Here is a 16,677-nt window from a genome sequence, read left to right as displayed (position 1 = left end):
CGCTTGGCTAAAAGACTACACTTGGTTTTGACTCGCCGTGTGCAAAATCACAACATATACAAACATATATAGAAAGACTCACCCACTTCCTGCCCTCTCCATTAGTGCAGCACTTCCCAATCAGAATTAGCAGCAGGAACAATGTCGTATAACAACTATATTTATTTTCGTGACATCAGGTGGAGTTAGCTATTAACAATCTTGATCGCGATGTTTGTTTTGTCAAAATCATTTATTTGCAATTATTTATTTATGGCTGTCTGATGTTCCTCCTCTGGCAGTCTTTTAACTTAGTCAGTGAAGCAGTGCTGGTTTTGTATGTGTGCAGGTGTAAAAAGTGACTTCTGCCAGGAAACTCCTTGAAGATTTTGGCCAATATATAAACCAGATTATATTTTCAGTCCCTTTAAATCACACTTAGTTCATGGCAAGTTGACCGAAATGAAATACCATACAATACTGGGTTAGTGGAGCATTGACCACTGAATATGTTGGAAATTTCAATAGAAATGAAAATCGGGAGAGCTTTATAACCAAGTGGCTGATTAGCTATCAGCCGTTTTACACTCTCACTCAAAATTAAAATGACCCTCACCGCTTTGTGCCAGAGGATGATATTTCCCTCTGTTTCACCCCTTTTCCCTCTTTGTCATAGAGCAATACTAAAAGGTGGACAATAATTAAGACAAAATAGTAAAATATACTAACGTTATTTGCAGATTTGTTCTGGATTGAATATAAGGGACTATGTGCCCAAGAAGTCTTACACCATTTTTCCACTCCTCCTCCTTTCCAAAGGGGCAGATCAGGACATCACATTCATCATTTGAAAACTGGTAGCAGATATCCTTATCTTGAAAATTCTCTTGCTTTTCCATTGCTATGAAAGTAAGGGATCAAGTATGATATTTGTCAGTGATTTGTGCTATGACAATGTTATACTGCAATGTCTTAAGGACCTAATGAAAGCCATTAACTGCCCAGGTCTGTGGACAGCATTGTTGTAGAAAGGGGACGGTGTGTCATTTGCTGACAGAGATTAGTAAAGATTTCTAGTTCAATCAAGTGGAGTATTTAAAGTGGCTATATCATCTGGGGAAGCACCTCACTAGAAGAAAATTAATGGGGTCAAAATCAGTTAATCAACACAATTTTCACTGGATACGTCACCATTTAATTTATATAATTGTACTTAGTGCTTGGGATTTATTTAAAAGACCTCAAATCTCCTAAGAATGTTATTATGAACCAAGGTGCCGATGTGTCCTTAATGTTCTTTTGCTTATGAGAAAGACTTTCATCACCTGTTCATTTCTGTAATATGAATTCATGTCATTACTATTGTCGAGCTAATAAAACATTCTTTTAGTTACATCAGCATCATGTGTTAAAGAAATTGTAATTAGAAACAAACTGCCCATGAGTGCTCCTGAATAAGGTCATATTTTTGAACCATGGCTGATGGATGCTAATTATCACCATTTGCAGAGATGCAAATTGAAGGCCCATAATTTATTTTACGTTCTTTTAAAATTCAGATTACAGTAATGCTTCAAATGAATAAAGACCAATTCAGCTTCCTGCATCTTTTCTGGCTAAATTCAATCAACCAAGACATTCCCAGCAAATAACTATCCTATGAACAGATTTAATACAGGATTTATTTTCCTTGTAAGGTGATAAAAATAAAAATAAATTAGAGATATTCAAATTTACGGCACTCCCAATTGATAAGCGTGACTACTATTTCCATCCATTTGAACAGCACTAGACAAAATGAAACAAATGACGTATCAGCTTGAGTATAACTCAGATTAAGACAACTGTATTTTGCTGCTAATTTTAACCAATGCTCTTCTCTACCTCTCAATATTTTGTTAGTTTAATAGGTGCAAGACTAAAAATTAATTAATCTAGACTGATTGAGCACTGCACTGTTGGAGATACCCATCTTTCAGGTGAGATAATAAATTGAGGCCCTCTCAGATGGACCTAAAATGTTCCACGCCACTATTTTAAAGAAGAGCATTGAATCATTTCACCAACAGTAAAACCAATAAGCAGTAAAGCACTAAGCAGGTCAGTTTAATCCTTTCTCCTCCCACTTATCATGTACATGACTCATCTCTTAAACTCTTGCCATGCTCTAACCAAAAGTTGGCCCAATCAGAGATTGTGTGCAGTTTTTGATTTCCTCGATTCACTTTGTGAAAAGTCTGAACATGTTTATAAAGAACACAGTAATCATTTAATTATGTGTGGGCTCAAAGAAATTATTTTCCTAACTGTTGTCTTAGATATGATCTACTTTCACAAAAATTGTACTAATGTTTTGGTCTTCCAGATGCAGATGTGTGTTTACTCTCTGGTGTATAAATGAAGAATCTGAGTCCAAATCCAGACCTCCAATACTTTCCATTGAACCACCAAGAATTTCAATACATTAAAGCCTTTGATAGAATGAATTTCACAAAACCCAACCAAACCATCGATCGTTAGGAAATATCATGACTTATACCCGCAAATGTGTTAACATTGCTGGGCAGACTATGGTATTTGTTTAAAGAACTTATTATCAGAAGTGTGCCTTACACATCTTTCTGAAACTGATTGTACTGTTCCTCGTTAGTTGTCCTGCTGCCTATTTCAACACCACCTATAAGTATGGAGATTTTACTTATGAAACCTTTTTCCAAGTATACGTATCAAATATAGCAAGGACCGTCAAGATTAACCTAGTTTATAGCCATGTTCCAATCTGAAAAGTTCCCATTTATGGGTCCCTCTTGTTCTTGTTTTTAAACCAATTTTTATACAAACATACAAAGTGGAGGGTAAAAAAAGACTATCAGGTGCCATTATGATCGATGGTTTAGATGAGTTGTGTGAAATTAATTCTATCACCGAAGTTCCATTCAGAAAATAATGCAAAGCCTCCCCCATACTTCCAAGCCATTCACCCCTCACCCCACCACCTTCCAAGCAATGCTAGCTCCTTAGAGAGGTAAAAAGAATAAAGACAAACACCTGCAGCTAATCAGGAAATTCTTGAAAATTCCACTTTGATTCCCAAAGGCAATCATAAGAGCTCCAGGAAACAAGTTACCCACTACCCATAACATAAGAACATAAGATCATAAGAAATGGGAGCAGGAGTAGGCCATATGGCCCCTCGAGCCTGCTCCGCTATTCAATAAGATCATGGATGATCTGATCATGGACTCAGCTCCACTTCCCTGTCCACTCTCCATAACCCCTTATCCCCTTATCGTTTAAGAAACTGTCTATTTCTGTCTTAAATTTATTCAATGTCCCAGCTTCCACAGCTCTCTGAGGCAGCGAATTCCACAGTTCCACAACCCTCTGAGAGAAGAAATTTCTCCTCATCTCAGTTTTAAATGGGCGGCCCCTTATTCTAAGATCATGCCCGCTGTTTCTAGTCTCCCCCATCAGTGGAAACATCCTCTCTGCATCCACCTTGTCAAGCCCCCTCATAATCTTATACATTTTGATAAGATCATCTCTCATTCTTCTGAATTCCAATGAGTAGAGGCCCAATCTATTCAACCTTTCCCATAAGTCAACCCCCTCATCCCCGGAATCAACCTATTGAACCTTCTCTGAACTGCCTCCAAAGCAAGTATATCCTTTCGTAAAAATGGAAACCAAAACTGTACGCAGTATTCCAGGTGTGGCCTCACCAATACCCTGTACAACTGTAGCAAGACTTCCCTGCTTTTATACTCCATCCCCTTTGCAATAAAGACCAAGATTCCATTGGACTTCCTGATCACTTGCTGTACCTGCATACTAACCTTTTGTGTTTCATGCACAAGTACCCCCAGGTCCCGCTGTACTGCAGCACTTTGCAATCTTTCTCCATTTAAATAATAACTTGCTGTTTGATTTTTCTTGCCAAAGTGCATGACCTCACACTTTCCAACATTATACTCAACATTATAACTATCTCAACTAGGAATTTCCATCATATAACTGAAAATATCTTCTTCACTCAGGGGTTTGTCAAGCTCCCTTTTAAAAGGATTGGAAAATTCTTCTTCACCACATACCTTGACTGTTTGTCCCATACTTTATCTCCTGTTCTCTGACTCCTCCCTGTAGCCATTAATCACTCATGTGGAAATTTTTTCGGAAAATCAAAAAGTACAAACTCCACATTAAACCACCCACATTAGCATCGGGCAATCGTTTAAATCAGGCAAACGTTTAAATCAGGCAAACGTTTCAATTGGGAAATTGTTTAAATCAGAAAATCATTTAAAGCAAGAAATTTTTATTCATAGCTGTCAAAATTTTAGCATTAAATCTATTTCGTTGATATTTCAGTTCTTTCTTCAGAACCTAATGTTATACAGCAAGCAGTTCTAAAACCCAGATACAGTATAATGCCTTCAGTTATTCATTTGCATCACTTACAAAGCTGGTGGGGTGGAAGGGAAAGTTGGGAGGAAAATTTGACATTGCTGAATTCATCTGAGTTGCACTGGCAGGGATTACACAATGAATCTGCCTCCTGAGCTAAAAGAGGTTGACGGAAGCAAAAATCTTCATTAAAAAGTGAAACAAAATCAGAATATAGAATCATAAAGACATAAATAAATCATCTGTGCTATATTTTTATCCATTGTTACACATTGGGGATAGTTCCATGATGCTAGCTTTTTAAAAACAGTCACAAAAGTGCAAGAGTCCAATACAGCCCAGCACCAGAACTTTCAGTACAAACTAGACCACAAGGGGTAGCATTGCCATTGTTTCACCTCATGCTGGCTGTAGTGAATGCCAGCCTGCATCTCCAAAATGCTTTCAGTTGACCAAACTGGGCCTTATTGTTTGAATATGATAAAGTTTTGAGTCTGCGTTTAATAAGTCAACAGGATAATAACTATTTTCGGCTTAGAAACGAGGCATCTTAAAATAACTGGGATAATGAAAACAATTGCAGTAGAGCACATGCACAGGCAAAACTAATTTCCCTCTAGCTAGTAGAAGTGGCCCATCTGTGAATATATACATGCTTCTGCGAATCAGAGACTGAAGCTAGGATGAAATTGGCAGGTGAGAGTAAGGGCATTAACTGACATTCGTCTCAGTTCCTAAAATGATTCCGTTCATTAAGCGCATGTGATCACCTGAAGATAGAATTCCCAGTTCCGACAGAATCTGCCAGATGCCCTCTGCCTTGGCCCGAGTGTTGATGAATGGACATTGATCGAGCAACCAGTCCACCATTTCACAACCCACACAGCTTCTCCTGTGGATGAGAAATAGTTCAAACAGTTTCAAGTTTAAAGAGAAGCACTTCATATGAATTTGGTTTGTGTTTTACCCCTGCTGTGAGGTGTTAGCATATTTATTCGTTAGTATTTTGCCTGCGTCTATTAGTTCTGAGAATAGGTAAGTACACAGCCTTTCATATATAAACATTTAAATGACCTCAAAAGGTCAGATAATGTTAGCATATTTATTCGTTAGTATTTTGCCTGCGTCTATTAGTTCTGAGAATAGGTAAGTACACAGCCTTTCATATATAAACATTTAAATGACCTCAAAAGGTCAGATAATACTTGCACTTAATTACTCTGCTAATCTGCAAAAGGTCAAATCATCCTGTGAATTTATACACATAGATTAAAAGAAATGAATAAGAAAAGTGATCAATGCTACTTTGTCCTTGTCAATGTAGCTGATTCAGATCTTGTTGCATAGAATAAGCATCAAAAAGGCTGTGAAAATACATTTTAAAATTATGAAGAAATAATTCCTAATGTGATTAGAAAAGAGAAATATACATCAAGGGCTAGAAATTCGGGTATTAGTGATTTCGCCCCTTGCACAATGGAATTTGTGCTTCAGAGCCGAAACTTGCGATGGAAAAATAAACGGACCTTCTGCGCATGTACAAATGGTTTTTTTCCGATTTTTTTTATTCTCCGATTTTTTATTTCTTCTTCCCGAAATTCTGATCAGCTGTCAGAGTGCATGTGCAGTACATTCGGGACTGAAGCATGTACTTTTCACAGATCAAGCAGCCACGATGGACGGGGACTCCAGCAGGCTAGAGAGCTCGAAAGTTTGGCTATGAAACAAACGAGGACCTGATTGCAGCTGTGCAAACCAAATGGGGGGAATTTAATAGGAAGGGTGCTGGTAAACCCCTCCCTGCTGTGCAAAGGTGATTGTGGACCAGCGTGGCTGAGGAGGTATCCTCAGTCGATAATACCAAGAGGGACCATCACCAACGCAGGAAAAAATTCAATGGCCATTGCGGGGTCATGAGTGTAAGTAATATTATTACTCATGCATTCCTTCATTACTTAAATTATAAACCAGACACATGTTGGTATAGGTAGGCTTAGTGTTGCACCTTATTAAGACTGCTTTTTGACATCTTAAAAGATGTGTCTGCACTTCAATGTCTTCCTCATGAACCATGTGCAACTACCAGGGACATTAAACAGAGGGCTGTATTAAATGCATCCAGTATGGTATAAGTGCTTTGATGGCTATCTGTGTGTGCCATGAGAGCAGATGGCTCTCTGGTAACCATTCCCATCTTTGCAGCAAAGCTGTCACATAGCCGCCGGGAGCAGCGACGCACAGGCGGTGGTCCACCCCAGACACTGCCGTTAACGGACCTGGAGGAGCGCGTGGCAGCTCTGGTCGGTGCCTCAGGTAGGTCAACTACCCATGGTGGTGCTGATCCCCTGTTCAAAACTGAGGGTATGTCCTGCAAAATCCCCAGGCTGTGTTGGGGCAATGTGGTGCAGTGTCTGTGGGCTACATATAATGCAATAGCGCCGGTCCTTCAAATGAGCCTGTGTTATGTGACCTTCCTCATGTCACCCTGTCCCCTCCCCTGCTGCTAACCACTCCTCTGTTGTTTTCTATTTCCAGGTGAGGAGGTGTCCGATCCACCAATGGAAGCCTCCACCTCAGCCCATGGTGTGGGGATGCAGGAGGGGGACCACGAAGACACCGAGAATGAGGAACCACCACGGGAAGAGGAAACTCAGGAAGCTATTCCGGGTGGTGGGGGTGGCTGATGCAATTGACACCTCTTTTATCTGTGGCAGCCAGTAGCTCTGACCAGGAAGACACATTCTCGGGCTTTCCCCAATGCGAGGCCCCGGGTCCAAGTGGCGTGCTGCCACGCACTCCCAGGTTTGAATCCCGTATGCTGTCTCTCCGGCGGGTGAGCCACCAAAGCTGGTCTGCTGACAGACAGGCAGACGCACACCTGGACATGGTGGGTCAGTCCAGGGAGAGAATCCAGTTCAGCTGACCGCTCCTGGAGGTCTTGGTTGCTTTCCCTGCAAGCATTGCAGCTGCACTATCGGCGGACACAAGGGAGGGCATGTCTCAGATTGTCGCAGTTGTCAATGACCACGCCCAATTGATGGCCTCGACATTTGGCACTGCAGGTCCCACTGTCACAGCAACCAGATCCACATCACCTGTGAGTAGCGAGGCCGAGCAAGAGGCTCGCCTCTCAGAAGCCGAGCCTTCCATACCCCGAGCTTCTCCAGAGGATCCACACATGCCATTGTCTATCCCCCTTTTACAGCAGGACTCTGGCCATGTTGTTGGACGAAGTCTTGCTACCACTTTGGGTACAGTCAGGGCATGAGGGAGTGGGGTTAGGATGAGGGGGGGAGGGGGAGGGGGAGGGGAGGAAAGGCCGCAGGTAAAAACCGTTTGATGCACGGGTTGTTCTTTCGTTGTTTTGTTGTTGTTGCTATTTTATAAAAACTTTTAAAGTTTCCCGATTCTGTTAAGTTATTAAAAGTTCACAAAAATATTTAATAAATGTTATTCCAATTTGCAAATTATGTTTACAATGTTTAATAAATCTTATTCAAGTTACTGTATGTTAAGTAAATTATTTTGTTCAGATTAACCATTCCTGTGTAGTGTCTCATTTGCAGAATAAGAGGGGGAATAGTCAACATGGTGGGATAGAGCGGACAGGCAACGGTGAAAAGTGCAATTCACTGTTCAAGCAAAGCATTCAATTATGAGTTGCTGACGTAAGGCTTTTGCAGTGGTGAAAGTTCCACAATGCCTCCCCTGTGGTGGAGGCGGTGGGATGGGTTCATCACCAGGCTCCTCATCCTCCTCCTCATCCTCCTCATGGTCCTCTTCGTCCTCCTCATGGTCTTCCTCCTCCTCATGGTCCTCCTCCTCCTCCCCCCCCGCCCCTCCTCCCCGCTCTACTGAGGTTCTCCTGCAATTCCCATTGGCAAATCCTGTCCCCTCATGATGGCTAAGTTGTGTAGCATGCAGCACACCACAATGAACTCAGAGACCTGCTGAGGGGAGTATTGCAGGCTGCCTCCAGAGTGGTCCAGGCATCGGAAGCGCTGCTTGAGCACTCCAATTGTCTTTTCGCCGAAGTTGCGTGTGGCTACATGGCTTCATTATAGCGATACTCAGCTTCTGTCTGAGGGTTCCGGAGAGGGGTCATGAGCCAGGTGTCGAGGCCATAACTTTTGTCCCCCAGCATCCAGCTCTGGCCTTGTGGCTGACGCTTGAACAGGTATGAGACACTGCTTGATATGTTCAGAATAACTCCACAAGACTGTATACTGTAAGCTCAAACTGTTGTGACCTTGCTCTCTTTAATGTAACTCCAGAGTAAGGAAGCAGCATGGTAGATTGCCTTTTATACCTGCTTGCCTAGGATGTGCAGATGACCCTTGGGTCTCCAACAGGTGCGCCCCCGGTGGCAAGTCTTACATACTAGTAAAGTTTACATGCATAACATCACTTCCCCCCCCGCCCCCAAGTCTTAGATACAAGTTATTTACAAGTTGAGGCGATCCGGGGCTCTGCGTTCCCGGGTTGATCGCCTGAGTTGAAGTCCTGGCATGGGTGAGTTGGTCAGATCATTGCTGCACTGTAGCGCGGCTGGTCAGATCGGACGGACGGGCATGGCGGGTTCATCCTCGTGGTGGACCGTGAGGTGGATTGCTGGTTGGGTGTGTGTTGCTGGATCAATGATGGTAATGTCATCTTCAAACTGTTCTTGGTTGTCAGTGAATCGCAGTTTGGTCTGATCCAAATGCTTTCTGCACGTTTGTCCATTCAAAAGTTTGACAATAAGCACTCTACTCCTTGGCTGAAACAGTGCCAGCTACTCATTTGGGACCATGACTATAATTAAGAACAAACACAGAGTCATTGACCTCAATGTCATGTGATACAGCCGCGCGATCGTGGTACACGTTATGCCGGTGATGCCGGGTTTCGATATGATCGTTGAGATCCGGGTGGACTAAGGAGAGCCTGGTTTTGAGTGCTCTCTTCATTAACAATTCTGCAGGGGGAACACCAATAAGCGAGTGAGGTCGCGTCTGGTAGCTGAGCAGAACCCGAGATAACCGGTCTGCAGGGAACCGTCCGTTACACGTTTCAAGCACTGCTTGATGGTTTGGACTGCCTGTTCCGCTAGACCATTAGATGCAGGCTTAAACGGGGCAGACCTGACATGCTTGATGCCATTGCGGGTCATGAACTCGTTCAATGTCGAGCTGGTGTAACTTGGTCCATTGTCACTAACAAGGACGTTGGGCAAACCATGGGTGGTGAACATGGCCTGGAGGCTTTCAATGCTGGCAGTGGACGTACATGATAACATTCTTATACATTCAATCCATTTAGAGTAAGCATCCACTGCTACTAGAAACATCTTTCCTCAAAAGGGGCCAGCGAAATCTATGTGGACCCTGTTCCACGGTTTGGAGGGCCATGACCATAGATTCAGTGGGGCCTCCCTTGATGCATTGCTCATCTATGAGCATGTGTTACATTGATGTACGCATGACTCCAATTCCGGGCCACCAAAATATGCGACCTGGCGATAGCCTTCATCATGACAATTACCGGATGGATACTGTGTAGGTCACATATAAACGTTTCCCTGCCTTTTTTTGGCAAAACTACGTGGTTCCCCCATAGGAGACAATCCGAATGTATGGATATATTTCCTTGTGTCAGTAAAGCTGCTTGATTTCGTCTTGCATTTCCCTGGGAACAGCCGACCAGTTCCCATTAAGGACGCAGCTTTTTACTAGTGATAGCACAGGGTCCTGGCTAGTCCACGTCCTGATCTGGCGAGCCATGACGTTGACCCCTCGCTCTCGAAAACATCCATTACCAGAAGCAAGTCTGCGGATTTCCACCCCGGTGGTGGGCAATGGTAGCCGACTGAGGGCAGCAGCACAGTTCTCAGTGCCTGGTCTGTGACAGATTACATAGTCATACGCAGATAATGTTAGTGCCCATCTTTGGATGCAGGATGAAGCATTGGTGTTAATACCTTGCTTTCTGAGAACAGCAAAATGAGCGATTTGTGGTCGATTTCGAGCTTGAACCGGAGTCCAAATAGGTATTGGTGCATTTTCTTAACCCTGTATACACATGCTAATGCTTCTTTCTCAACCATACTGTAGGCTCTTTCAGCCTTAGATAAACTTCTGGACGCATCGGTCGCAGTTTGCCTGACACATTTTCTTGCTGTAACACACAACTGACCCCGTACGAAGGTGCATCACAAGCTAGTACTAAACGTTTACACGGGTCATACAATACAAGTAACTTGTTAGAACATAGCAGGTTTCTGGCCTTATTAAAGGATGTCCCTTGAGATTTACCCCAAACCCAGTCATCATGCTTGCATTGCAATAAATGCAAAGGTTCCAGCAAAGTGCTCAACCCCGGTAGAAAGTTATCAAAATAATTGAGGAGTCCCAGGAACGAACGCAGCTCTGTCACATTCTGTGGTCTGGGTGCATTCTTGATGGCCTCCGTCTTGGGGTCTGTGGGTCTGATGCCGTCTGCCGCAATCTTTCTTCCCAGAAATTCGACCTCTGGCACCAAGAAAACACACGTGGAGTGTTTCAGCTTGGGCCCCACTCTGTCCAGTTGCTTTAGAACCTCTTCCAGGTTGTGCAAGTGTTCAGTGGTGTTGCGACCTGTGATCAAGATGTCATCTTGAAACACCACGGTGCACGGAACCGATTTCAGCAGACTCTCCATGTTCCTCTGGAAGATGGCCACAGCCGAGCGAATCCCAAAAGGGCATCTGTGGTATATGAACTGTCCTTTGTGTGTGTTGATGCATGTCAATTTTTTCGAAGGTTCAGCCAGCTCCTGTGTCATGTAAGCAGAGGTTAAATCCAGCTTGGTGAACAATTTCCCCCTGCTAGCATTACGAACAGGTCATCCGCTTTGGGTAGTGGATACTCGTCCTGTAACGAGACTTGGTTGATCGTTACCTTGTAGTCCCCGCAGATTCTGACCGTAACAATCAATACCGAAACAATTGGACTGGCCCACTCGTTGAACTCAACTGGCGATATGATCCCCTCTCGTTGAAGTCTGTCCAGCACGATCTCGACTTTCTCTCGCATCATATATGGAACCGCTCGGGCCTTGTGATGAACAGGCCATGCATCAGGGACTAGATGGATTTGCACTTTGGCACCTGTGAAGTTGCCGATGCCTGGCTCAAATAATGACGGGAATTTGTTTAGCACTTGGGCGCACGAGGCATCATCCACCAAAAACAGTGCTTTGATGTCGCCCCAGTTCCATCGGATCTTTCCCAGCCAGCTTCTGCGGAACAGCTTTGGGCCATCGCCTGGTACAATCCATAGTGATAAATCATGCACAGTTCCATCGTACGATACCTTCACTGCTGCACTGCCAATGACTGGTATGAGCTCTTTGGTGTAAGTGCACAGCTTGGTGTGAATCAGGCTTAGTTTTGGCCTTTGTGCCTTGTTGGCCCACAGTTTCTCAAAAGCCTTCTGGCTCATAATTGATTGACTCGCCCCCGTGTCCAATTCCATGGAAACTGGAATGCCTTTTAATTTGACTTTCAACAATATCGGAGGGCTTTTGGTGGTGAAGGTGTGTACCCCATACATTTCCTCTTCAGCCTCGGGTTGAGTTGCCTCTCTTATTCGTTCAGCGTGATCCGCACCGGATCGGTCATCTTCTGCCGACTGTCACGTGGTGAGTCGCAGAATGTTTGCACATTCGCTGGAGGTGTCCCATTGTTCCACAGCCCTTGCACATGTAGTGCTTGAATCGACAGTGATGGGCCCGATGATTACCCCCGCAGCACATGTACAGTTCTGCCTGCTGAAAGTGTTATTTTATGCACAGTACTTGCCGGTGAGCTTCGATGCTGCAAAGATATCTGTTTAGTGTTATCATTCGTGGACATGAAAGCCTGGGTTATCGTGATGGCCTTGCTCAGATCTAGGGATTCAGCAGACAGCAGTTTGCGAAGAATGACCTTGTGGCCGATTTCAAGCACGAAAAAGTCACACAACATTTTCCCCAAAAATCCAGCAAATACGCACAGTCCCGCAAGACGTCTTAGGTCAGCAACATAGCTAGCCACGTTCTGGCCCTCGGAGAGATGGTGCGTGTAAAAGCGATACCTGGTCATTAAGATGCTCTCCTTCGGCTTGAGGTGTTCCCGAACCAGTGTGCACAACTCTGCATATGTCTACTCCATTGGTTTCGTCGGTGCTAGCAGATTTTTGATGAGGCCATATATCGTGGACCCATAAACGGTGAGGAGAATCACCTTGCGTTTGACCGCGGTCTCTTCTGTATCCAGCTTGTTGGCCATGAAGTATTGGTCAAGACGTCCAATCATCACCCTCAACAAATCTCTCAAGAATACCAACGGCAGCCATAACCTCGTGAAAGTTCATGATCTGTTACTCGTCGTCAATTGTTATGTTCAGAATAACGCCACACGACGTTCAGAATAAGCTCAAACTGTTGTGACCTTGGTCTCTTTAAAGTAATTTCAGAGTGAGGATGCAGCATGGTAGACTGCCTTTTATACCTGCTTGCCCGGACCTTTGGGTCTCCAACGGGTGCACCCTCTGGTGACAAGTCTTACACACTAGTAGAGTTTACATTCATAACACTGCTCTCTCGCAAGATGAAAGCATCATGGATGTTTCCTGAAAATTGTGCATTTATTGCCTTGATGCACTGAGTACGGTCACAGACAATTATATACATTCAGGGAGTGGAATCCCTTTCGGTTTCGGTAAACCTCTGGATTCTCCAAAGGTGCTCGCATGACAATGTGCGTACAATCAATGGCAGCCTGAACCTTGGGGAAGCCAGCAATTCGTGCAAAACCTATAGCCCTCTCATTCTGTGCCTCCTTACTCATTGGGAAGTTTATAAAGTCCATCCTACGTGCGTACAGTGCAGTAGTCACCTGGCGAATGCAGCGATGTGTAGCGTGCTGCAAGATGGAGCATATGTCCCCCGCTGATGCCTGAAAGGAGTCGGAAGCATAGAAGGCAAGTGCCACAGTCACCTTCACCTCGAAGGGCAGTACAGTTCTGATGCTGCTGGTAGGCTGTTAAAAGTTTTCCCAAGTTGTTTAAAAGTTTCTCCAGAGATTTTAAAAATTTTACCAAGTTGTTTAAAAGTTTCCTAAGTTGTTTAAAAGCTTAAAATTAAAGTGTCATGTTTGTAACTACAATGTAACACCACTGTATTACTGTATACACACAACTTAGATGCACACCTTGATCACAGGGGGTGAACTTGTGGGAGACACTCCTTACCTGATCACACAGGTATATAAAGGGAGGTCCCATGCAGGGTCATCACTTCTGAAGTCCTGTAATAAAGAGTTAAGGTCACAGAGTGGCCTTGTCCCTGGAATGTGCCTCGTGTGGTTTCATGCTGTAGAGTAAGGACTTTACATAAAGTTTAAGTTATTTCCTTTGGTATTGTTCCATGGGTGCTGCCAGCCCTCTGCAGCTGTACAAAGCCCTCGTTCGACCGCACCTGGAGTACTGTACGGAAGTAGAGGCCCAGTCATCTCTGAAGGAGGGGGAAAGGCTAGCCGCCATCGTGGAAGAGGAGGAGGCCCAAACACCGTTGTGGAGGAGAGGCACAGCTGTTGCCACTGAAACTTTTAAAACTTCGGGAGAAACTTTTAAACAACATGGAGGAGCTTTTAAAAATTATTTTCTTTTAAAAATGTTTACTAAGGAATTGAATACTGTATCCCAATCTAACTAGAAAATAATATGGTGTGTTTTATTAGCATCATTTCCAGTCATTTGAAACTGGGTTACTCACAGCAATGCCCAGCAAGCAGGTTAGCCTCCAACCAGGCGACCAGGACATCACCCTCCTCTCTTGTGGTGGGCCTACATCTCTCCAGCAGCGGGCTTTCATCCCTCCAGCGCCGATCGGGCCTCTCCTCATCAACGGCTGGACCTCTCCTTCCCCACTGCCAACCTGGCCTCTTCTACTGGTGAGCATCATGGCTATGACTCTTCCACCCTCCCACTCCTTGCTGACCTCCCACTCGGAACTCCAGTGGACAACTGACCTTCCTAATGGTTGTCCCCAGCCAAGCCTCGGACCACCTACCATTAGGGGCGTTACTTGGCGCCAAGATTGTGGCCAACATCTCGCCGTAGGCAATTAGGCTCATACAGCAGTGCCTGGTCTCCAGTTGTCTTGGACCCCCTTGCTACTGGACCAAGTCCTTGCTCAGCTAAGCCCGTGTGGTGGCCGGTGTGCAATGGCCACTCCACGTTAAAAGAACTCATGCACAGGCATCTTCCACTCTGTTAACATGAATTTCAGGACCTGGAATGTCAGGACCCTCATGGACAACTCCAACAACGACAGGCCGGAACGCTGCACCGCCATAGTTGCCCCGGAACTTAGAAGCTTTGATATCGACATTGTCGCCCTAAGCGAGACCCGGTGGGCAGGGGAAGGCCAGCTCAAGGAACAAGGTGGAGGTTACATCTTTTTCTGGAAAGGCAAACCAGAGGAAGAACGCCACCTTCACAGAGTCGGCTTCGCCATCAAAAATGAGCTGGTTGACCGCCTCAAAGACTCCCACTGCTGGGTTAATGAACGTCGCATGATTCTTCGACTCACCATATCCGGAACCAATGCGCCACAGTCATCAGTGCGTACGCCCCAACACTCGATACAACAAATGGGATCAAAGAGGGTTTATACTCCAACTTCGAAAAATCCCTGACCTGCGTCCCCACGGGCAACAAACTGATCCTCGTAGGTGACTTCAACGCCAGGGTTGGCAAAGACACAGCCCTCTGGGGAGGCGTGATTGTCAGAGAGGGGATAGAGAAAGCCAACTCCAGCAGTACCCTACTCCTGACAATATGTCTAGGACATGAACTTCTCATCACCAATACCTTGTTCCGCCAGAGGGACAAATACAAAGCATCGTGGCAACACCCTCGCTCCAAACACTGGCACCTGCTCGACTATGTAATCGTCCGAGCCAGGGATCGCAAGGATGTACGCATCGCCCGTGCCATGACAGGAGCTGACGACTGTTGGATGGACCACCGCCTAATCCGATGCATCATCGACATCAACATAGCCCCAAAGCGAAGTGCTGCAAAAAAGTCAATGCCGGGGCACTTAAAGACCCAGCTAAGAGAGCCCTATACAGCCAGCGCCTCACAGCTACCTGGCGTGCCTTAATGACTCTGAGATGCTGAATACCCACAGCGCTTGGTCTGTCCTCCAGGCCTCCATAACCAGTGCCTGCGAAGAGACACTCAGTCACTCAACCAGGAAACACCAGGACTGGTTTGATGAAAATGATCAGGAGATGCAAGAACTAATAGATTGCAAGCGCAGAGCATTTCTGAGCCTTAAGTAACAACCCAACTCGGGAGCAGCAAAGCAACATTACAGGCGGCTCAAGGCTGAGGTCCAACAAAAAACCCAGAAGCTAAAGAACAAGTGGTGGATGGAGAAAGCACAGGAGATACAACAACTGGCTGACAGCCATGATGTGCGAGGATTCTTCAAGGCCACCTACGGTCCAAACTCCCAAGTCCCCACCCCACTGTTAGCCAAGAACGGGGAAACACTCATCAAGGACACCGAGGCAGTCAGGGCCCGCTGGAAGGAGCACTTCAAAGATCTCCTCAATCGAGACTCTGCCTTTGTCTCGAGTGTTCTCGACTCAATCCTGCAGCATGCGACCCGCCACCACCTCAGTGAAACCCCAAAGTTGCACAAGATAGGAAAAGCCATAAGACAGCTCAAGAGCAACACGGCTATGGGAGCGGATGGAATCCCCTGCTGAGGCACTAAAGTATGGCGGAGAGGTGTTGTTGGCGCAGATACATGGCCTCATCTCTCTCATCTGGAGGGAAGAGAGCATGCCGGGAGATCTCAGAGATGTAGTGATCGTGACCATCTTTAAAAAAGGGGACAAGTCCGACTGCAGCAACTATAGAGGAATCTCCCTGCTATCAGCCACTGGGAAAGTTGTCGTTAGAGTCCTCCTCAACCGTCTTCTCTCTGTGGCCGAGGAGCTCCTCCAGGAGTCACAGTGCGAATTACAGGGCACAACGGACATGATCTTTGCAGCGCGAGATATGCAGGAAAAATGCAGGGAGCAGCTCCAGCCCTTATAAATGGTCTTCTTCGACCTTACAAAGGCCTTTGACATTGTCAACCACGTGGGTCTATGGAGCGTCCTCCTCCGTTTCTGGATGCCCCCAGAAGTTCGTCAACATCCTTCGCCTGCTCCACGATGACATGCAGGCCGTGATCCTTACCAATGGATTGATTACAGACCCAATCCACTTCCGG

General features: G+C 45.3%; 2 protein-coding genes across 2 annotated transcripts in view; both read right to left on the bottom strand.

The window, feature by feature from the left end:
• Positions 1–878, bottom strand: part of LOC139264109 (rap guanine nucleotide exchange factor 5-like) — a 172,259-nt gene extending 171,381 nt beyond the window's left edge. Inside the window, exon 1 of the mRNA XM_070880200.1 lies at positions 709–878. Coding sequence (XP_070736301.1) covers positions 709–878 — 170 coding nt within the window. The remainder of the gene's footprint in view (positions 1–708) is intronic.
• A 4,216-nt stretch (positions 879–5,094) lies between these two features.
• LOC139264108 (rap guanine nucleotide exchange factor 4-like) overlaps positions 5,095–16,677 on the bottom strand; it is a 69,265-nt gene continuing 57,682 nt past the window's right edge. The window contains exon 4 of the mRNA XM_070880199.1: positions 5,095–5,275. Within this exon, the coding sequence (XP_070736300.1) occupies positions 5,095–5,275 (181 nt within the window). The remainder of the gene's footprint in view (positions 5,276–16,677) is intronic.

Source organism: Pristiophorus japonicus, chromosome 5 (genome assembly GCF_044704955.1).
Source record: "Pristiophorus japonicus isolate sPriJap1 chromosome 5, sPriJap1.hap1, whole genome shotgun sequence".
NCBI lineage: Eukaryota > Metazoa > Chordata > Chondrichthyes > Pristiophoridae > Pristiophorus > Pristiophorus japonicus.
Note: the sequence above shows the minus strand (reverse complement) of the source record. Positions and strands in the feature narration are given on the sequence as shown.